Here is a 22312-nt window from a genome sequence, read left to right as displayed (position 1 = left end):
ACGATGAAATTTTCTTCCCCACTTGCAGATTTACAGTTTTGAGGAGTGAAAGATCCCTTGAAATGCTTTGGAAGAGGAATGGTTCTTTTACTGGAATAATATTTTCTTTTCAAACAGGCCACTCCTCCGGTGAACATTCCAGGGTCAACAAAATTCACTCCTAACGGCAGTAGCTTTAGCATCTCTTGGCAGTCGCCTCCAGTTACCTTCACCGGCATTCCAGTAAGTGAATAATAATAATAATAATAAAAAAGTTTTTAGAACTTTTTAGTGTTTCACAGCGTCTCATAACATAAGGGTCTCTGGCCTCATAAGGGTCTCTGACCCTTTCTTCAAAAAAAACTAGTGTGCAAGGCCTAATTTCTGAACAGTACTATGGAAATGTTCTTGCTTAAACATAAACTTCCCGTAGTCCTAAACACAAAGCAATATAGGTGTGAATACTGTAGGGGGAGTTAAAAACCTGTATGAAAGCTTCAACAGGATTAGGTTTCTGGGGCCTTGCATGGTGAATAACAACAACAGATGTAAATCACTACCTTTAAGTAATGGAAATTCTTCTGTAGTACAAATAGAAATAAATATGCATATAACATATTCTAATTTTTATCGGAAAGCATTTTTCAGTGTAAATTATTACTCTCTAATCATAAACCCGCTTCATACCACAGCATTTCATTTAATACTGTACTTTATGATTTTTTACATTGTATTGCATAAGGCACATTGCTCATTTAAGAGCCATATAGTTTTTTTTTCTTCCTGACAGCGAATATTAGGCATGGTGATAACAGATACTATTTCCCTCCCTTTTTTTCACCAAGCGCATCTCCAAAGCTTCTTACTGTCAACCTTTGGCAAATCTTGGAGATTTTCTGCAGAGGCTGTGGTATCCTGCAGGGCCGATAAAAAATGAAAGTGGCTGAATCAATTACATTGCACTCTGCCAATGAATATTTATTAAATTCCATCAAGGAACAACTAACAGTGAAAGACATCATGCTGGCAGCAATTTGAACACGAGCGCCTTGACAGAGCGTGCTATCCATAAAGTTCCTCAAGTATTTGATTTCCCAACAATGGGGTTGATACGAGCAATTACAAATCTGGCTCCTTCTGTGGAGTAGCAGAAATTGGTGCCAGTAGTGTTGGGAATCTAAAAGTGCAATTAGCCACATTGTAAATCAGACACTGAAGAGGACAGGATTAGACTTGTATGTGTCGAGTTTACCGGCTCAAGCAACGACGTCGATCTGTGGCTGGAGAGTTGAGAGGGCTCAAAAGAATTCAAGAAATGCCAAATCACTTTCTGGGAATTGTGTGAAGATGCCATTGATTTAAGTACAATTCAAGAACAATCCCAATACAGAAACCTGGGGAAGCAGTGATGGTAGCAGTATTAGAAACCACTCAGGGAAGCACATGAACTGTTTTTATATCTGTATCTAATAATATTTATAAGGCTGTTTAGCAAAAAAAAAAAAAAAAAAAAAGGGGGGGGGGGGAGAACTGAAGTTCACACATCTGAATATTCTGTCAGCAGTGAGGTCATTGAAGAATTAAAGGCTTGCCTGCAGTGGGAAATCGTGTGGTGAGTGAGGGTGTAAATGCAAAGTGATACTAAAAAGCTGAATATTAAATGAAAACTGCATTTCTTTTGTTTCAAAGTAAATTAGATATTGCCTTATAAAAGCAGGGGCCTATCTGATCCCACCCTTGCAATGAGTATAACCCCTTTAGGAAAGCTGTAAGGGTTTAGTGGACTTTCTCTGCCTTACATGAGGCTTATTTGAGATCAGCCTGTGTGACAGAGGCAGCATAACATAAACTCATGCTCTGAGCACCAAGCATGCAGTTCTGTATGTACCTGGTCCCTGAGGTTAGGTGCATGTCTGCAGCAAGGAGGGGAACTTCAGAGAGTAAGTCCAAGCCACTGCTTTCTCTCTGACCCCTAGTAGTTATTTAAGCCTTTTTCTAAAATGGCTCAGGGATGCCTTTTGGCCTATGACAAACTACTGAGTAGTAACAAAATAGATACAGATTTACAAAAGCACACGGGTCTAAAAATGTCCTCACCTTATCAGGGAGATTGGGGTGGGGCAATTCCGTCCTGGGCCCCTGAGAGCATTGTTGAGCCCTCAGTTGGCACAGGCTCCTTCGTAGGCCTTATGTCAGCAGTTCAGTCCCAGAGAGAGGTGAAATTTCATAATATTTTTTGGGGAGGTGTTTTTTGAAACCTACCTTTGGTGTCTTCTCATTCATTTCTGTGGACACCGAGTTCACATGACACTGAACGCTCCCTGTGTGCTCTCCCAGGAACATGGGTGCAGTATAAACTGCTTTAAGCCCTGGCTTTTGGGTGGTCTTCAGCAGGAGCACCAAAAAGCTTTGGGAATGTGAGTGTGCTTATCAGCAATTTCCTAAGCACCTCCAAACAACCTGTACATACAACTGGACCAGTTGGGATTCATTATGCAGCTGCTTTTGGCTTGGGGGTATTCACAGCATCTAACCTTAGACATTAATCTAGAAGATGTTGGTAATCTGGTGTTTACAGCTATTCTCTGTAACTACAGCTTCCCCTAGGAGCTGTAACTGGAAGCTCCAACTCTTCCCTCCTAACAAATAGCATTTCCCATTAATGCTCTGTGCAGACAGCACTTCAGATGTGAAAAGCCTCCAGGGATTGAGGTCTCAGGCCCTGCTCTTAGCTGGCACTCAGTGCAGTGTACAAGCGAGTACAGCTAACAGGTATTGTTTGTGCCTGCTGCAAAGCATGTCGAAATACACTAAAGCCCAACTTTGGTGCAGTTTAGCCTCCTTGCTGTACTCATCCATGGTAACCACAGTGTTGAGACCCTCCTTGGAGAGCTGGGGGAGGCACTGTCTGCACATTGTAATTGCTACTCGAATCTGTTCTGTGTTTGGAAGCAATTGTGCAGTGTGCTTATATCACAGGAGACCTTCAGAATGCTCCTCTCTTTGATGATAGCCAAGAAATACGCTGAGTACCAGCTAGCAGTGATACTTAAACACCAGCGCCAGAGAACAGAGTTACTGCTTTGCCAATATGAAAACAAGGAAATATTTTCAATGTTCCAATCACTCCTTGATTAAACAAGAGAAGTGATTAATAATGGAAAGAAAGTTAATGACAATCTGCATGATTTTACATAAAAGCACGGTTTGCCAAAGAAACCTCACACTGGTCTTGACGGAGATGACAATTTTCTGGTTAAAGGCAACTGCAGAAGTCTAACATGTAGATATTGAAAGGCAGCAGGTATCTCAAACAAAAATATTTAGTGCCAACACAGCACATGCTAGGTGAATTAAGATCTGGCTGTCTGATGTCAAGCAGCCGTAGTCCACTGGGAATCCACTGAGCCAGCATCACCTCCACGCTGGGGCTGGTGCTTTGGGGCATTTCTGGAAGTGAAAATATAAAGTTACTGCTGATGGAGAAAGACTGACAAAAAGCCAAAATAATCATGAATACTCCATATGTAATCATGTATGCTCCATTTGTGAAGTGGGACCCTTAAGACCAGGTGCGTTCAAGTTGTGCAAAATATAAGTTTGTATTTATGAAAAGAGGAATTTGGATAACCCCTAGCATCAGGGGAGGCAACATGTCATAGCCAACAGGCTGCACTCAGGAGCGAGGACTGACAGGACAGAAGTGGGTGGTCTCTGGTTGTATAAAACTTGAGTTATGGTAAGCAGGTGGAGAGAGGAAATTCTCATTTTTTTGAGATATGAAATACTGTATTGGTAATGGCCTAAACCTGTGCAGGGCGTGAGCTGCACATGCACTTAAATGGGAAATTTCTGTAGGTGCCAGCCAAAAGTGAAATTTGAAAGAGTGGCTGCTCTAATAGCTTTTTGCTGCTGTGCAATAGCTGTAAAATAGAGTAATGCTCAAAGCACATTCAATAACTACCCTCAAATTAGGTCACTTCTTCCAGACAGATATTACGAGACTTGAGAAGGGCAGGAGTGAAAAGCCAGCCATGGTTGCACAAGGAGCTGTGATGATATCTGCTATTACTGCATGCAGTAGCCAGCGACTGATGAAGCTTGCTGCATTCTGTACATATCAAAATGGAATTGCTCAAAAGTATCATTTTTTTCTTGTGTTTTAGAAGTAAGTGGTTGGGGCATTCACCCAGGAGCTAAATAAGCCCTTAGCTGTAAATAATCAAGGAATTATGTAAGGCCAAGCTTTATGGCACGTGGCTACTTGAATTATGGCCCCAGCTCCCAGGCTCCTGCAGCACGTTTATTCGTCAAGTCTCAGGAGACCAAACTATGCCATGCACTCAGGAGCATTCAGAGAAGAGGAAACCTGCTGGGAAGGTTTACAGTGCAGAACAAAGGAAATAATTTGGTACGGCTTGCTAGCAGCCTGGATCAGAAGGGCTGACTTGGGGGGCTGCATTGTAACTGCCCTGCAGCAAACCCCCTTCGCCGAGGCTGAATCCACAAACAGTGCAAGGTCACAGACTGGAGCAGCATGCAAAATCCCTTCGTTTCATACGAGGTTGCTGGTATTCATCTTAGCGCAGCCTGGAGTTTGTTTTTCCAGGTATTTTCTCTGCTTACATTGGAGAAAGTTTTAGTAGGAGCCGTTCAGAGTTCTTAAAAAAAAAATTGCATGCATGCATTTTCTGTGTCTCCCAAAACCTGAAGTGATGCCGATCTGTATTCCAGTTTACTCTGCTTGCAGGGCTAGAAGTACAGAAGAATGAAATGCAGCTAATATGTACCTGATGCAAAAATGGACGTATTTATACAGAGACCTCCAGCTTATTTGTGTTTGTGTGTTACACACTAACCTTTCCCGGGTATCTTTGCCACCACCTATCATTAATTACGTTTTCTGGGAACAGTTCTGTTTACCTGTGACAAACAGCAGCGGTTTGATTACCAAAGACTTAAAGGTGTGTTTGTATTGCATTCGTGCCTGTATGCGGTTCATAAGCAGCCTTTTTTGTCTGTATTGACAGGTCTCACCAACTCATAATCGTCCTGCAGGGAGTGGAGAGCAGAAACAGGCCCACACAGTTCTTTCATCACCGCCTAGAGTAGCATTTGGCTTGAGGTACGGGACCGTTAGCTCCTGCTGACAGACCAGCAGCTTCACAACTTGCAGGTTATTTAGTAAATAAGATGTCAGGGGCCAAAGCAACAGAAAAACTACAGCACCGACTGTGATTGCAGTTGTCAGGCAGCTTCTCACTAAAATACTTCAGGATAACCCTTCCAGACCTATTATGCTTTTCATTAGCATCAAAAGTAAAGTTCTGGGGAAAAAATGAGTTGATGAGAAATGAGAAGTGCAGACTGCAAAGCACAACTGCAGGCCTTGTGCCAGATGAATCTGGAGTTCAGATGCAGATCTAAATTCTCCTGTAAATCAGTGTTATGCAGGCCCACTGTTCCAGCTGAAGCATCCTGAACTTCATCACGTGGCTTTGCTTTTTTTCCTGAAAGGCTGGGCTCTATTGTGTGCTCATCACCGTTCATTCATTGCGGTATTTGACTCCAGTTAAAAACTGATATAAAAATATATCTTACAATAAATTAGATAAAGCAAAGCTTTATGCCTTGCCTTCCTAGATGTGAGCTACATTCACTTCTATTAAAGATGATGTTTGACTAGAGTCTGCCTTTTTTTTTTTTTTTTTTTAAAGGCATTCAGAAAGTTATGTTAAAAACTTCAACTGTGATGCTATATTTCTTACAGTAAAGAAATGCTTAATCTCTCAGTCCTAGAAGGTGACTACGCTAAAAAGAAACCAAAGACCAAAAGGAAGATTTTAAGCTTTTCATTTTCTTATGACTCTCAGATCATTGCATGTGCTCTGAACCAAACTTGGGATCTTCCCAGTTTGTGGATTGTGACCAATAGTAAATGCTCAGTAATCAAAAAATACATATGTATGCAAGAGAGTAATCACCAGGCAATTCCCATGTAAGCTATGCAGTATTTAATACAGGTATTAAACAATTTTAATCTATAAACTGACTTGATTTAAGGATGCCAGGGCAGATGGCACTGCCATAATGAGCACTGGGTCTCTCCTTGTAGCATCACTCCTCAGGTTTGCTACAAGTTGAACAGAAAAGTTCCATTTTAACAATTACTTTGATCATTTTCTGAACTTCTCGTGTGAACTCTAAGTACGTTGTAGGATGGAAGACCTGACAGTCATTAGAGCTTTAGAGGCAGGTACCACCTGCCTGCCTGGCTTTGGGGAGGAAGGAGCAGGAGCACACGTGAACGCCTTGCTGCTGAGGGCAAGGGTTGACACTTGGTTTTAATCACCGTGGTGTTCTTTGATCTATCAGCCTCAGCAAACCATGCAGCAAGGACTTAGAAACTTCAGAGATGGCTTTTCCTCTCCTTTGCGGAGCTGCTGCGTGCTTGTAGTCAAGGTCTGCTGCTCGAAGCTATGCAAAGTATTTGTACCAAAGAGCGCCCGTGTCTGATGTGACCTGGGCTGTGCTGCAGAATAGCTGTGGTTATCCCTTACACCTCGGCACTTCGTGTGGCTGAAGTAACACGTTTTCTAGATCAGGCTTAGCCTGATGACTGGGACCAGCCTTGGCATAGAGGAGCAGGCTCAGCAGCTGCTGCAGACTGCAGCCGTGGATCTGCCAGCTTCACCAGTTCCTGGTCACCTCGCAAATACCCCGAAATCTTTTTGAAACACTGGGGTTTCTCGCCCTTTTGTGCTCCGTTTAGGTCATTTGTCCTGATCTGGGGGTGCTAAAGCTAAAAAAACATCATGTTAACAAGCTTTCCTTTCTCTCCAACAGGAAGCCTAGAGGGGAGGGGAAAAAGTGTCGGAAGGTCTATGGGATGGAGAACAGAGATATGTGGTGTACTGCCTGCCGGTGGAAGAAGGCCTGCCAAAGGTTCATCGACTAACGAGTGAAATCATGCGGCGGATTTGGGGATGGGGGAGGACAACAGCAGGACCAGATCGCTACAGCTGCACTGTATCACTTCCCGGTTTCCCTCCAGTGATGTGGTTGTTTGTTTTTTGGGGGGGTTTTGTTTTGTTTTGTTTTGATTTTGATTTTTTTTTTAAAAAAAAAAGAGAGCTTTGTATTTCAAAGTGAAGCACTTGTAGCCAAGGAGAAGCACTAATCAAAACCTGTGTGGAGCAATAGAGCAAAAAATAAATAAAAAGCAAAAACAAGAACATATAACAAAAATCTGTCTTACTAAGTATCGAAACCAGAGCAGCTATTAGTGTTTTTCTGTTTAAAAAAAAAAAAAGAAAAGGAAAAGTTAATTTTTTGCTAACTCTTTGAGCTACTTGCTCCTTCCGATCATTTTTAACCATTTCAGTCTCTTTGCTGTGAACATCTGTATTTGCTAAACTGAACAATTTTTCTGTTCCTGAAATGAAGATCTCTTTTTGAAAGCTTTCTAATAAACACTTCAGAGTCCTATAAGCTACCATTTACTCAGCAAAAGCTGTACTAAGACTGGAGACTGCTAAATAATTCTCCTGATACGAATAATCATGATGATATTATATTTTTGAAAGGGGCTATGGGGAGGAGTTGGGATTTTTGTTTGTTTGTTTATAGGAGAAAAACAAAAGCCTGAATTTTCAAGAAGGGCAAGCAGTGCTCCTGGAAGATTTTTAAACCAGGCACAGACCAGCAGAGTGGAACAAAGTAATTCAAGTACCAAATTGGATTTTTGATCTCTGGAGGAAGAAAAGCAGCAATGGAAAGTCACCAGCAGATACTGTCACCACACAAGTGGAGGGAAGAAATTCAGCGATGCTCGATGGAAACTCATGAGAATAATGGGGTCCAGTAGCTTTTCTTACCACTCTCCCTCTTCCTGGGGAGGACTGACAGTTGGACCAGCACGTCTGCTGCTGCACAAGGCCTGTAGCGAACTGGTAAATGCAGCCACTAGGATTATATCAAATACCTATTCAGGGACATGATCCAGCCCAGCAGTTCTGCTCTTGCTTCCTTTTCTCGTATTTGAGAGATTGTTGTTAAGATAACAGTTTGCTCAACGTGATTTTTTTTACCTATTAAAGTTGCTAAAATTTATTTTGCGCAAAAAAAAAAAATGGCAAAGGAAAGAATTTACCCCTATCCACAACGTCATCTCCGAAAAAGACGTACAACAGCAAAGGAGCAACATATTTATGGTAAAAGTCCATTTCTTAACTCATTTCAATATACACATTAACAAGTTTCTGTACTCACAGTACTTGGATAGAGATTCTCTGTCCATTAGGAAGTATGCACCTGAATGTGGAAAGCTGTGTTGTCTCAACTTGATGGAATTGATTGACAATTATTTTAATACAAAAATAAAGTAAGGATTTACTAGGATACGAACATATACTGTTAAGTAATGCTTGCCTGTTAAACAAAACAAGACACCTTAAAAAAAAAAAGCAAAACTTTGCCTCTTAATAGAGATATAGAGGCTGAAAATTTCTGGATTTCTTTTCATACCATTTGAATTGAGACCAGATTTTTTTTTAATTTCTTTAAATTGTCTAATCTGCCTTGTCCTCCCTGGGATAAGGACTCTGGGTATCTAAACAGCTTTCTAAAATCTGGTCCAAAGTTCATTTGGTACTTTATTGAGCATGCATTGCTGCTTTTGCCTGTGTTAAAGCACAAAATAACGACGCAGCTGTTGAGGATATGTGCTATGAATTCAGCAAAGTGATGCTGAGAAGTAAATATATAATAGGAGCTACTGATGGTTATCATCTGATTTTTTTTTAAGCAAGTTAATTGGGCAATCAGCTGCCTAATTTGAACGTGCTATTTCTGCAGTTGTTTACAAATTGTGTAATTTACATGCACAAGCAGCAGGATGTGCTTGCATGCACACAATTTCTTGATTTTTTTGAGCCCAGTTGTGTTCTCTTAAGTTATTCCAAAAAAAAAGAAAAGGAAATAGAAACCTAGTTAGACCCTGAAATATATTATTTATGCGTGTGTATCTATGTGCATATATGTGTGTGTATATGTAGGCACATACATATACACATATCTGGGATCAAGAGAGATGAGAAGGATTGTTTTCTTTATAAATCTAAAACCAGGCGGTTAATGTCACTGGATATACGTAGCCACTGTTCTATCATCTTTTTTTTTTTTCCTCAGCAAAATGTGGCTCATGGGTTTTCTTTGGATATTGTATTTTTTCAATGCCTGTAGTAAAATGCCTCATAGTAATTCATAGTCTCAAATTTTGTCTTCAAACACTGAGCTTGCTGTTTCGGTATTTACTGTGGTCGTACTGACAAAATCTGGGCCTTTTCAAAGATACTCCTGCCAATTTGCCCCCTATTCTTACAGCACTGCAAGACTAATTATAAAATGTTTCATAGTGAATGAGACCATTGTAAGATTTAACAGTATTTGCTTATATGTTTGTTGTTCCCCTCCTTTTGTATTTTGCCTTGTTGCTTCGGAGGATTTTGTAAAAATAATGTGTTAGATTGTATGTAGGCTCCGTAATGTCAAGCCATCACGAGCACCTTTCCTGAGGGCACTTTAAAATTATTGTAATAAGTTTATTTGTTATAGATTTCCGCTCAGAAGATTGGTTTTCGTGCCAGACCAGGGCGCCCTCTGGTATGGATTTGCTATGGATTACGTAGAGGCACAAGAGCTGCAAATCATCAAAAGTGGTAGAAGGTTTGTGTTAACAAGCAGAGGATGGAAAACACTTAACCCAGCATAAATCCTGCCGGGACAAAATTAAACTATCAGTATTTTTACACAAACTTTAATCAGCAGAGTTTATATTAAATCAGTTCTGCACCTTTTGGCTGTGGCATTGTGATTAACGTGTCTCGCTCCCGGCCTGAGCCAGGGAGATGGCACAGCCCTCTTGAGCTGCCGCAGGGCACCCAGGCACCCAGCTGACTGCCCTTTGTCATCTGCAAAGATCCCTTTTGCCTTCTTAACACACCCAGCAAGACCAGAAATGTCAGCAAAGCCTTTCTCTCTCTGTCTTGGCATCACAGAGCACATCTGAAATAACTTCTTCCATTTTTTAGCGTATCGCTTCGGTGTTGTTCCACGCGGTATTGTTGGCCTGCAAATGCCTGGCTGGTGTCAGAGTTCTGCACAGTCCTTCCAGAAAGAGTTTAGATCTCTTTGCTTCCCAGGAAGGGGCTAGCTTGAATGCTTTGCTTGTTTAGCACCATCAGGACACACCATTTCCCCGATTTCCTATTTCTTTGCAGTTCGTAGGTTGTTCTCCCCGACCTCCCAAAGATGGGGGGAGCAGCCAAAGCTCATTACGCCGTGTCTGTGTGCTGCAGGTGGCTGGACATGTGCACGTTGATGGCAAGAGCCCGAACCTCCCCGTAAGACACACAAGTGGGAGGATTTATTCTGCTAGCTTTAGCTGCTTGCAGCCAGTGATGCTGGGTACAGAGACTGTCGGCATCAGTAGCAGAGTGGCTGTCAACAGAGCAGCTCCCAAATACTTTTCTTCAGGAGTTTTCTTCCTAGAACAAAGCTGTTTCCCATGTCCCCATCCTATAGGAAACAGCACCTGTTGGACAGCACTAGCTCCGATCATCTTGCTCCTAAAAATTTGTTTCCACCCCAATGTGCCTGATTCTCCAGTGCCTTGCACAAGTGTGAAAGGACACACAGGATACAAAGTGAGCAGAAGCTCTTCCATGAAGAGACGTGCAGGTACCCGTCGTCATGTGAGCCAGAGCTGCAGGGCCTGCTCGTGTCACCATACTGAGCAGAAAACCTTCCTGCTGGGTTTCCTTACCCACATCTTTGGCCTGGCATGAACACCGGCTCTCTGACGATGCTTGGATCCCTCGCAGCCCTTCTCCATCACCTGCTTTCCTTGTTCCTTCTCTCCTTCCTTGTGTGAGGTAACAGAGGTAGGACCACAACGGAAGGCAAAGCTTCAGCAACAAGTTCTTGCGGAACCTGTGCTTAACGATGGGTTCTGGCTCCACAGCATGGCCCAAACGTATTCCTTGTCGCTGCGTTTGGGTTTTTTCATTCATCCTGACCCAGTAAGACAGTCTGATACGGGCTGCGACCAGCTAAAGTGGTCCCAGATCACAGGACAGGCAGGCCCAGCCGAAAGTGTGGCACACAAAGTCATTTCTTTCATCCTCTCTCTGTGTCATATGTTGAGAAACCATCTCAGGAGGAAGGCAAGACACGCAAAGCTTGCTGGCCATGTGCAGAGCTGCAGCAGGTTGCCAGAGAGGCTTATTTCTGTCGGTATAAACTCCAGTAGGGAGATGTGCTGCTCCTTTTCTTAAACTACTTTGATCGGGAAGTGTTTGTAAAGTCTCATTTTGTCTTCTGCTGACACGTTACCGACCTTCCTGTAGGTGGTAGCACTGGAACTGGGACCTGGCAGGGTGCTGGGTCTGTCCTGCAGCTGTCGGGGTTTCGCTGGTGGAAAACGGGGCTGTTACAAAGCAGCGTGGTGGAGGTGTTGCTCCAGCGTGAGCAGGAGGCTTTTATGACACCTTTAGCAACGTAATTAGAGAGTCAGTCATTAGCAGACACTAATCAAGCTGATGGTTTGAATGCATTCAGTATCTGCTAGGTGGAAGCAGCCCTTGGCTGCATCTGCTTGACCTTGAAAAGCTTCCTCAGGGCTGCAAAAAAGCCAGCGCACAGCTGGAACTGATAACGCCCACTTGGAGGCCGTTCTCCATCTTGGACTACAGCGCTTCCGCGTGGACAGCCACCTCACTGCTGCCCAAACACAAGGTACAAAGGCCTTGCATCTTCAGTTCCTGAGTTTGTAGCTCGATGTGAAGAGCACTGCCTGTCTGCTTTTGGCTTCACACAGGCCATTTTGCCTAACAATCCCAAAAGGCCCTGAAAGCAGGGTCTGCTGCTGATGGCACCATGTGAAATAAACTACTTGTTGCTCCTGTTCTTGCTTATGCTAACAGCAAGAATCCATTCAAAATGTAAGGGAATGGGTAAATTCAATAGCAAGCTAGGGTCTTGCTTTTTTAACACGTCTTAATGCCAAGATTTTTTTTTTCCTTCAGTGTTTGAATGTAAACGTGAGATATCCAAATTACCCTTGGTAGAAATTAATTTAGCAAGGCAGACACTATTTTAGCTTTTCTGTTACTTTGGACTACACAAAATATTACATTAATGGGGCAGGGTGTCCACATTAAATCAAAATTCTGGCTGTAGCTCCTTGCCAAGGAGGGACGCTGACACGTTTGGATGTGTTTGCCACCTTTGCCAAACGGGAAGGCCAGGTTTTCTGCCTCGCATTTGAAACCAACCCTCTTCAAAAATACATGATTGACCCTCCCAGTCTTCATCTTACCATGTTAAGCCCTCCAGCCATTAGCGTGTAATGTGTAATGTTCAGATAAACAGACATCACTAAAATGTTTATACAAAATGCCTTGGGAAAACTAACAACAACAACAACAACAACAACAACAACAAAGATTAGGGTAATGCAGATTTCCTCAGGGAGCAGAGGAGGGTTGTAAAGGCAAGGTGTAGTTTTATTTGAATGGAAGATGGGTAAGAATTTTGTTTTTTTTTTCTATTCTAGGCAAAATCTGAAGAGCAATATGTCACTATTTGAATTATTAATGCATTATTAATGCTTGGAAAGAAGCATTAATTGGGGAATGTGAGCTCACTCGGCACTAAAGCTTATGAAGGTCCAAACACAAGCCAGACATTTTAGCTGATACAAAATACAGAAAGTGAGCTTGAACCATAACCTAAATGTAGTATAAACCTATACATTTGTATAAGTCTTTCCAAATCTGCTGTAGATGTAAAGGGTTCTTGTTCATATAGCTGCTTGGTCAAAGCATACTTTGTCTATATTGGAATTACCAAATGACTTCAGCAAGCAAAAAATCAGAGACTAGGATGATAACCCAGGGGTACTGAGTACTCCACTCTTCATGGTGCTGATTTCTACATGAAATTAAAAGAGACCATGCCACCACCAAACTCCTTCCATATCTGCAAAGGCTTCAGTCACCCCAAGGTCCTACCGATCCATATTAACCAGTATTTTGAAAGAATACATATGCAAGTTCTCAACTTTTTCCTTATTTATACAGAATTATTTTTTTTGCCCATAATAATTTTTCCGATCTTTTGCTGTTGTCCAGGACCTTCTTTCTGCAGATTCTTAAACACGTATACTGAAGTGAATAAAAATGCACACCAACATCTTCAGTATTGGGACCTAGACGTGTGAATCGCACGCGGTGTCAGGACTTTGGGTGTCGCTACTTACCTGTAGGAGCTGTGGCACTGACACCGAGCAATGTCTTGTGGCAGGGCTGCCTGTGATCCCCAGGACAGGGAGGGGATAGCTGCGCATGACGGGGGCAGCTTGGTCCCAAACACAGGCTCAGCACCACCGAGGTGCTCAAGGAAGCCTTTAGCCTTCCTAAAGCCAGGCACACGCCTTGTGCTTTTCTGAAATCGGGCTGTGGAAGGAGCTGATGTTCGTACAGCTTTGAGCAAAATATGCACTTTGTAAGACAATCTATCTTTTTCTGATTTTACGCGATTTGTGTTGTGTATGTAGGAGACGAGACGAATTTAGAGGACTCTTGGATTTTATTTTTTTTGTGTTGTAAAGGGAACGCGAGAAAGAAGAAACATTTAATTGTGCATTTTAACATGTGAAAGCATTTCTTAGATACGTAGAGGCATCTATTTGCCAGCAAGCTCAACGGGACTTACTTGAGCACATCAGAAAAAAAGGCATGAAAAGCATAACTGTGCGTTGTCCCGCCTGTATCCCTTGTGTGCTCCGTGCTCCTCCGTGGAGCTGGAGGCACAGAGTTCCGAGTATGCAAGGAAATAAGTAACCGTACCTAAAAACTTGAGGGTATTGTGCTGTTAGGCCACAGATGATGCTGTCTTTGTGTGATTTTTTTAGTGTTAAAAGAGCATCAATGCTATTAGTGACAATAGAAGGTAGTCTTATTAGCAAGGTGCAATACTTACAAAGGGCTAAATTTCGGAAAAAAGCGGTGTGTGTTTGTACAGCACTGCAAAATGTGCACTCTCTTTTTTTTTAATGAGCTTTTATAGCACTGGGATCTTATTACCTCTCTGAAGTGATAACGTTGGTATGATTTTATATCCATTCATGGTAAGCTATGAAACAGAATTTGGGATTTCATAAGAACCAAAAGGAAGAGAGGGAAACCTGTAAATTGCATAGAGTAGTGGTGTGTTGCCTTACAGGGCAGAAGTAACCCAAAGCACCTTTACAAAGCTATACACATGTTGGATTAGTGACAAAAAAAATATTGCCTTTGGTTACAGAAATTGTTTAGTCTGGAACCACCAGTGATGTCAGAAAAATGCCTACTTCTGAGTAAATTCTGCTCTGTCTCTTGCATTTTATTATTGGGCTTTACCTGTTTGTATTCTAGTTGTGAAGACGTTTCCTAAATCAGCAATAGATGGCCTGAAATCAGATTCTTTCGGAAATAATTTTTAAAGGAAGAGATTTCTTCCTTTGTTGCACTGCATGGTCTGAACGATCTGCTCCTTCTTAAGCAGAGAGCTCGTCAAGGAAGTGGGTATGTACAAAAAGATTGCTGTATTTAAATACAATCTGTATCTGTATTTAAATGTCAGGCTGAAATGATCCGGGCTGTTGAGCAGGAGGAGGGTGTTTGGTTGTTTCCCTCTGACTCTTCTAGTAAAGGGCCAAAAGACAAAGTGAAATTCAGAGACGTTACTGAAACAGGCTTGAGCCATGAGGCACAGACTGGAACAAAATAGCTCAGGAAAGCAAAGTAAGTCGAATGAAACTTCTCTCTTGGCACATTTTCACTTGTGATGAGGCCAGAGGCTTGAGAATAAGGCATTACACACAGCAAACCTCACGGTACCATCGTCATTCAGATGCTACCTTGCAGTGTGCTGCCACTTCTGTGGCCTCATCCCTGTTGGTTTTGGTACGAATTCATTCCACCTGCCAAAGCACCGAACTATTTTCCATGCAGAAGGGAAGGATTCTGCCACCCATCAGTAGCCAGCCCTGGCTTTGTTTATTTTCTGTAACAGCGTACCTGACCTGCTGACAGAGCAAGGCAAGAAAGCCCAAATGAATCATCTTTTCTCAGAAGCATCCTAAGCCAAATATGTTCAGATGCTAATGTTACTAAAAACTAGATTGTGTAATGAATTGACCAGAAAACACCAAATTCGATGAATCAAACAGCATCGATGCAACCTTTTGCACTGATCGTCTTTCACACAGGTTGAAGGTCAAAAAAGCATTTTCCCCTCCCAAGCCATGCAGACAGTTAGCAGGAATTCCTTCTGATTAATCTGAGGAGGAGAGGAAAAGGAGCTCATTTTATTTAAATTACAAGCTTGATAAAAAGTCTTGTTACACAATTAAGAGTAAAATGTGCTGTAACGAGCTGAGCCCTCAAAGCATCGTGTTTTTCCTCCGGAGAGCTGCCCTCATCCCTGCCAGTAGCTTCATCGGCTGGGATGGCTCCCGTGGGCGGCAGCTGCGGGGGGAAGGTTTGGGATTTTCCTCTCTGTGACTATTCCCAGTGTCACTGCCTGCGGGATTGTGACTCTCCCTGTCTGAGTGCTTGCAGAGAGAAGCGTGCTGTAGGCTTTGTGAGAGGGATGGACACTTACCGGGATGTTTGCACTGCTGCTGGAAGGTCTTGGGTGGGTTTCCAGTGGTACCACTGGATGTGCCTTAGGGGCAGGTTGTTTTAAGCATGTGCTGTTCGGTGTGTAAGCCCTCCCACCAATGCCAGGCACGTTTGTGGAATCCAGCAAGAAGCCCTAAAACCAGGCCCGTGTTGGGTTTGAGCCTCAGGTTAAGGGAGGGGATCCAGTGGGATTTCGAACACAGCACCAGCTGCCAGCGCGTTTGCAAGGTACAAGGAACAACAACCAAGTGTTGTTGTCTTTGTCAGTCACGGGTTTTGGGGAATATTCTTTTAGATTTAGAGCTCTACACCTCACCTAACACCCGGCTTCACAGCAGCTTGGGTTGGCCCAAGCTTGGAGAATATAGAGTAAATTTAAGTTCCTTCTTAAAAATATTTTTCTGCATTAATATTTTTAGAACCAGCGCATTTCCTCCTTCCCTTGGTGTAAATCTATTTCATGGAGCTTTAATGTGCTCTGCACTGCACTTTATGAACTTTTTCACCTGTTGGGCCATGTCTGTTTGATGTCCAAGACAAGAAACTCCTTGTTACTCTAGTTTTACCCAGAAATTAACCGTGACACTCAGATGTGTTGATGAAAATACAAGTTCCATAAAATGTAGCAAATAAACTATTTAGATCGGAAATCTTTTAATGATAGTGCTGAGGAATGTTGTAGGTGTGAACTGGTTTATTATGTAATAAATTCAATATATTAGCGGGTTGCATGATTTAAAATGGAATATGGATAAGCAGGAGACAACGCGCTAGCCATTGGATTTGGTTGGATACAAAACCTGCATTAGTTTTATTGATATGGGCCTTTAGAAATAGTGTAAAGAAGTGTAAAGTCATTTAATAAGCCAAGTTGAAATGAGAAGAGTTCCCAGAAAAGTTGAAATCAGCTTCACTTAGTTACCAAAGAGAGGTTTTCCCTGTTCTAACACAACCCTGGGTGCTGGGCAGTCTCTGAACTCACAGAAGGAGGATATACCACAGAGTTAGAGGATCACTGTATCACAGCATCACGGCCATGGTTTGGGTTGGAAGGGCCCTAAGAGATCATCTACTTCCACCCCCTGCCATGGGCAGGGACACCTCCCCAGAAGCTGTGTGTGAGCACCAGAAGCCATACGTGAGCACGTGTTTTCCTGCTTTCAGCTGGAGCTCACCAAGCTCTTACGCTAACAGACCTGCTTCCAGCCTGATAATGTTATTCCCATTTGTGTTTTTTTTTTTTTCTGGCTTTATTCCCCCCAGTTTGGGGAACCAATGTCCTATAGACAATCTTCTTGTTCCTAGATGTGCTAACGAAGAAATCGTCTTCCTTCTGATCTTGGTGGCACACGCAGGGCCCTAATACCATTGCATGTGGGTTAGCTTCAGGATTTTTAGCTGCCAGTTTCAGTGCTTTAAATGAACAATTCCTCTGCCCCAGCGCAGAATCCCTTAAAAACTAAAGGCCCGTTTTCTTTTACTTTGTCCAAACGGTGTTTGTTCCAAATAGAAGTGGGGAAATCTGCGGTGACTGTGTGTGGAGCACAGAGCAGTAAAGGGGACAAGGGGCCGTGTTGCTCCCTCCTTCCTTGGGCAAATCCTTCTGGGCTCTCCACTCCCTGGCTGATCAGCGAGTGTGTGACCTCGGGCACCCCAATGTCCCGTGTCTGCATCCCCAGGTGCAAGCAGAGGCTGACTGCTGAGCCCAGCAGCACGGGTGCAGTCCCCGTTTGAGTTGCAAATATAACATCGCCTTGCCCTTTTTCCATCAAGCTTCCCCCACAGAAGACAATCAGGAGCAGGGGATGCTGGTGGGTAGCTGGCCTTCAGCAGGACAGCAGCAGCTCTGCTGCCCGACTGCTTTCTGTGCTTTTATGTGTGTTTGAAGGAAGGCTTGAAAGAGAGAGACTTTTGCATGTAGCTGATGCTTACTGGCAGTCTGATATCTGATTGCCCTCTGGGGGCAGCCTGTGAGCAGCGCTGCAGATTTAGGTGAGGTAAATCCACTGCCAGCCACTTGGACATGGCTAACAACTGCTTCTTAGAAAAAGAAAAAGACAGAAAATAAAAATAAAAATAAAAATAAATGCCACCGTGCAGACTTCTGCTGACTCCCTCAGTGTCTGCCCGTAGCGCCAGCAGCTGGGCAGAGTGGTGGAGGGCACAGGACCACAGCCACAGCTCGTCAAAAAGCCTCTGCAGTCCATTGCCACTGGAAATGTCCTAGTGTTTGATCCGAATGTATAGACTCAGGCTTTCCAAAATTCCCCTAGGAATTTTGCTGTTACTTTCTATGAAAAAAAAAAAAAAAAGTGTTTAAAATCTTTGTGTCTGCATCTGAGTTGCTCCTGCGTGCTGAATCAGAGCACTTCAAATCGACTTGAGCTACGCAGGGATTCATTAGTGCAAGCGGTGACACCCCAAACATTTCAGATATTTTTCTTAAGAACATTTGTGAAATTAGCAGTGTGCGTATTAATGTCTAAAAGCCTATGAAAATTGAGTTTAAATACTAAAAACCACGTGCTTTGTACTTGAAACTGTAAAGCAAGACTACTGAACTATTTAATTTGCTAAGCACCAGCTCCTGAGTTTGTTAATGCACTAAACCAGCTTTTTGACAGAGTCACTGTTTTGAAATACAGAGAAGGAATAGTTTCTTCTCAGATCGTTGGAGTAATTCAGGAAGTGAATTCTTTGTTTCCAGTCACTGGGTTTTAGAAGGAGGCCAGAAAGAGCCCTCATCCTCTTGTGCTTTTAATATTCATTATTTGTATGGAAAAAAATCTTTTTTTTTTTTTTTTTTTTGGTTTTTCATTTCCCTGTGAATTATCAGTCCACTAGCTACAGGCAGCGTTTCTTCACTTTGATTGCCAAACGTGTTTTTAATAATTTTACTCTTCTCCTTGAAAATCCTGATAGCTACATTTTTTCTAGTTTTAAAGAAGCTTTCTGTGCAATTTGCTTAGGTATGGTTGACTAAAAATTGCAGAGAAGAATCTAAGCCATCTCATAAGTGCACGGACCAGTTTTTCCTAAAGTAAAAATTAAGAATGTGAGAAAACAAGAGCATGAAGAATCACGAACAAAGTCACTGCATTTCTGAATTAATAATTTTAATTCAGAAATCCTGATGAGTAAATATCACTAATCTATGTTGGAGTTATATTCTGTTGCACATCACTGTGCTTTAGTAAATGAGAAAGCAAATTTTCTTCAGGGAAAAAAAAAAAAAAAAAAAAAGCACAAATGGAAAACAAGATTAAAAGCGATCATTTAAACCCAGGTTTTCTGCTTGTTTTGAAGCCCATTTTAAGCCCATCCTGCCTGGTACATGACTGTTGTGTTCAGGGACGCTCAGGACAACAGATGCTCCTCCCAGGAAGCAGCCAGGTTCCAAAGTGGTGACTGAAAGAAAAGCCGCGAGCAAACTTGTAGAGTTTTCAAAATATTAGCTCAGCTATTGCCAAAAAAAAAAAAAAAAAAAAAAAAAAAAAAAAAAAAAAAAGCATAAAAGCACTACTAGTTACTGAACGAGAATGTCAGCGTTTTAAAAGAATCACTTTTTAATCTAGCTCATTGCCGTCTTTAAATCCAGGTTTCTGTTGGCCTGCTCGCTTGTCTGTTAGGGCTTGTAATTGCTGATAAGCCTCAGGGCAGGTTTATCAACACTGGTGCTCAGATGGCCACCACTGAGCTGGAATCTCTCAAAATCCGTGGTAACGTTACACATATTTTGAAGAAACGGGAGGCTTTGAAGGGAAACGTACTTCAAGTTATCTCAGAAAAGCGAGAAGGAGCTGCTTCTTTCTGTGGGAAATGCCATGGCATTGCCATTAATCACAAGACGTGTGCTTCATTGCTCTCCTGTAGCTTTGTCAGGTCGCATTTCTGCTGAGAGCAGACGGTGATGGACCCACCTAGCGAGGACGCTCCCTTAGACCTGTGCGAATGAATGTCTACACACCATCTATGCACCTCACAGGGCTGCATCCCCTATCTCCCGTCAGCTCCTTTCCAACCTTTTCCTCTAGGTGAGCGGCTCCCAAGCTGCAGGAGCTGGCAGCGCCCCCAACTCCATTAGCACTTGGTCCTGCCTGTTGCGCTTCCGAGCTTTGGCAAGGCGAGAGGTGGGAGCAGCACTTGGGCCTTCACCCTGAGCACCGTCGGGGCCGCAGGGCTTGGGGTGTGCAAGAGGGAAGGATCAGGGCTCGGTCTGAATGTACCCGCTGTTGGTAGGCCGTGGACAGATGAACAGGGTTGTCTTGTTCTTGTAGCTGAGGTAATTAAATGAAGGGAAAGGTACCGCGTGCATTAATACTTGTATTTGGGGTTGTTGCTGTGATGTGCATCAGCCCGATAGGATCAATGAATGAAGTGTGTTCTTATGGTTTATCTTCAAGGAAGAAAGACCCAAAAACAAAGATACAGAAGGAACACCCTTGCTTTAGAGTAAAGCAAGCCTGGACTGATCAACAAAGAAAGGTTTTGTTTATATGCAACCTATTCAAATATTTGCTGCTGGTGTGAAGGCAGTGGTATTTCTTCCTACCCAGATATGTGCACTCATCTACGTTATGCTTAGCTGAAAAATATTTTTACAGTATGTGTTTGTATTTGGTGGGCTACGGCCCATAATTTTATATTCTTTACAAGAATTAGAGTGGAAATTATGTTTCCCCATTTATCGAGCTACCTGACCATGCTGTTTGCATAAAGCATACTTGCAGTACTTTGGAGGATTTGGGTTTTCATTTTGTTCTGTTGTTCAAACGCCATCCTTAAAAAAATGCAGTGCTCTTTGTATGTTGCCTAACAGAAAAGCATGTTCCTTACCAGGGCCCCTACAATGGGATCCACAGAACACAGTGATGTGGAAAATAAATGCTTGAGGCCAGGTCTTCATGGGCTATCTGCCGAAATACCTGCGGTAGGTGTGCCCATGGCCATCAGCAGAGCGGCTGCCCTGGGGGGTCATGCTGTGGGGGTGCTCGGTGCGGTACGGGGGGCTCCTCAGAGCTGGGAGACGCCGTGTCCAGGATGTGGCCTGGAGGAGCAACAGAAAGACACGACTGCATTTCCCTGCAACCTGCAATCCCCTGGGTCTGGCGCAGCTCCCGCAGCCGTCCCTCGAAGCCAAGCTCTGAGCGCGGCGGCCAGGCCCTCGCCGGCGCTGACCGTCACCAAGATAACTTTTTAAAACGAGAACGAGCTTCCAACTCTGGCACTAATGGAAATAAATACTGAATACTTTTAGTATATATATATATATATTTGGAAAGTATTTGAAGAAAGAAAAAAAAAAAAGTGTTTTGTCTTTTTTTATACGACTTTTAGCCAAATAGAAGTATTCTGATTATTACTCGTGTGGACAGCTGTCCACCTGTACATAAACTCAGATATTCAGGTGCGTGAACCTGAGGAGAGTAAATAAATAAATAAAGACTGTTCTCTGGCTATGCGCTTTGCTAGCTTTTGGTTCCTTTGTACATAAGAGGCAACTGTTTAAATGTTGGGTGGGGTTTTTTATTTAATTGCTGTTCCTCTAAAGAAAGAAGAAGAAGAAGAAAAAAAACTTTTGACTTTGTTTTTTTCTGAGTTAATACAAAGATTTTCTAACTTTTTACTGCAGAAATGGATAAATACCTGGTGCTATGTGAATCTGAGAGTCGAACTGGCCATAGCAGACACCCCAGTTAGGATGCACTTTTCCTGTGGCACACGATGTATTTTCTCAGAATGGACTTTCAAAGGACCATCAGATGTTTACATTTCTTCTCGTGGCCCCAAATGGTTTTCAATATTGAAATGACTCCCCAGAATAGAGAAAGACATGATGCATTGCCCATGTGACGAATCCTTACATTTAGGTAAATACAACAGGTTTGTACAAATACCATTTTAGAGATAGTTGAGATATTGGGCTTTCATACTTTGTAATGCTTTGATGTGACAATAAATATGCTGTTGCTCTCTATCTAGTCTAACCTCATCGTAGACCTGTAATTTCCTGTTTATGGTTATGTCATGAATTGCACTGGCTTGAATTCAGCCAAATACTGACTGTTCAGCTGAGATATTCCGACTGTTATGATGTCCACAGAACATTAATGAAATGCACTTGTAACCAATTACCAAGGAGTATGTCCAATTATTCATGTAATAAAACCCGTATGTACTACTTTGCAACTTGTTTGTGTGACGCTCAGTTCTTTTACAGCCACGAGTGCCAGCACATAACCGAGAACCTGCTCAAGTCCACGGCAGCCTTTGCACAGACTTCATTACAAACGGGACCGACTTCCTTCCCTGTGCACGTGAAGGAGTGCTCCCGATAGACAGGGATTAGTCTGAACAGAATAAACCTTCCTCATGGGAGAGCTAATGAAGCTACTGCTTTGAACTCACAAGTTGGAGAGAAATTCCCGAAACAGAGAGTAGTTGGGGGGGGGGAGGGGGGAAGTAAAAATTAATACTGTTTCTGTCCAAATTCTCAACTCCCTTCGCTTTGTTAGGTCATATTTAGATTTTCCTTTGGCTAATGCATTCCTACCCTCTGCCGCAAAGCCAACTCCAATATAAATAGCAGGGCTATTAAATTTAAT

The 22312-nt window shown here is 42.7% G+C and overlaps 1 protein-coding gene across 4 annotated transcripts in view; it reads left to right on the top strand.

Annotated features, from left to right (window-relative positions):
* Positions 1 to 21896, top strand: part of ZNF704 (zinc finger protein 704) — a 96987-nt gene extending 75091 nt beyond the window's left edge. For 2 of the 4 annotated variants that reach the window (XM_084511224.1, XM_084511222.1), the window contains exons 7-9: positions 118 to 222; positions 5010 to 5104; positions 6826 to 8379. In XM_084511224.1, coding sequence (XP_084367350.1) covers positions 118 to 222; positions 5010 to 5104; positions 6826 to 6937 — 312 coding nt within the window. In that variant the 3' untranslated portion in view covers positions 6938 to 8379. Of the gene's footprint in view, positions 1 to 117; positions 223 to 5009; positions 5105 to 6825; positions 8380 to 21339 lie in introns of those variants that run through there. The other 2 variants (XR_014690286.1, XM_084511223.1) reach the window with 2 other exon arrangements.
* Positions 21897 to 22312: the final 416 nt, after the last annotated feature.

This window comes from Aythya ferina, assembly GCF_964211825.1.
Source record: "Aythya ferina genome assembly, chromosome: 2".
Taxonomy (NCBI): domain Eukaryota; kingdom Metazoa; phylum Chordata; class Aves; order Anseriformes; family Anatidae; genus Aythya; species Aythya ferina.
Note: the sequence above shows the minus strand (reverse complement) of the source record. Positions and strands in the feature narration are given on the sequence as shown.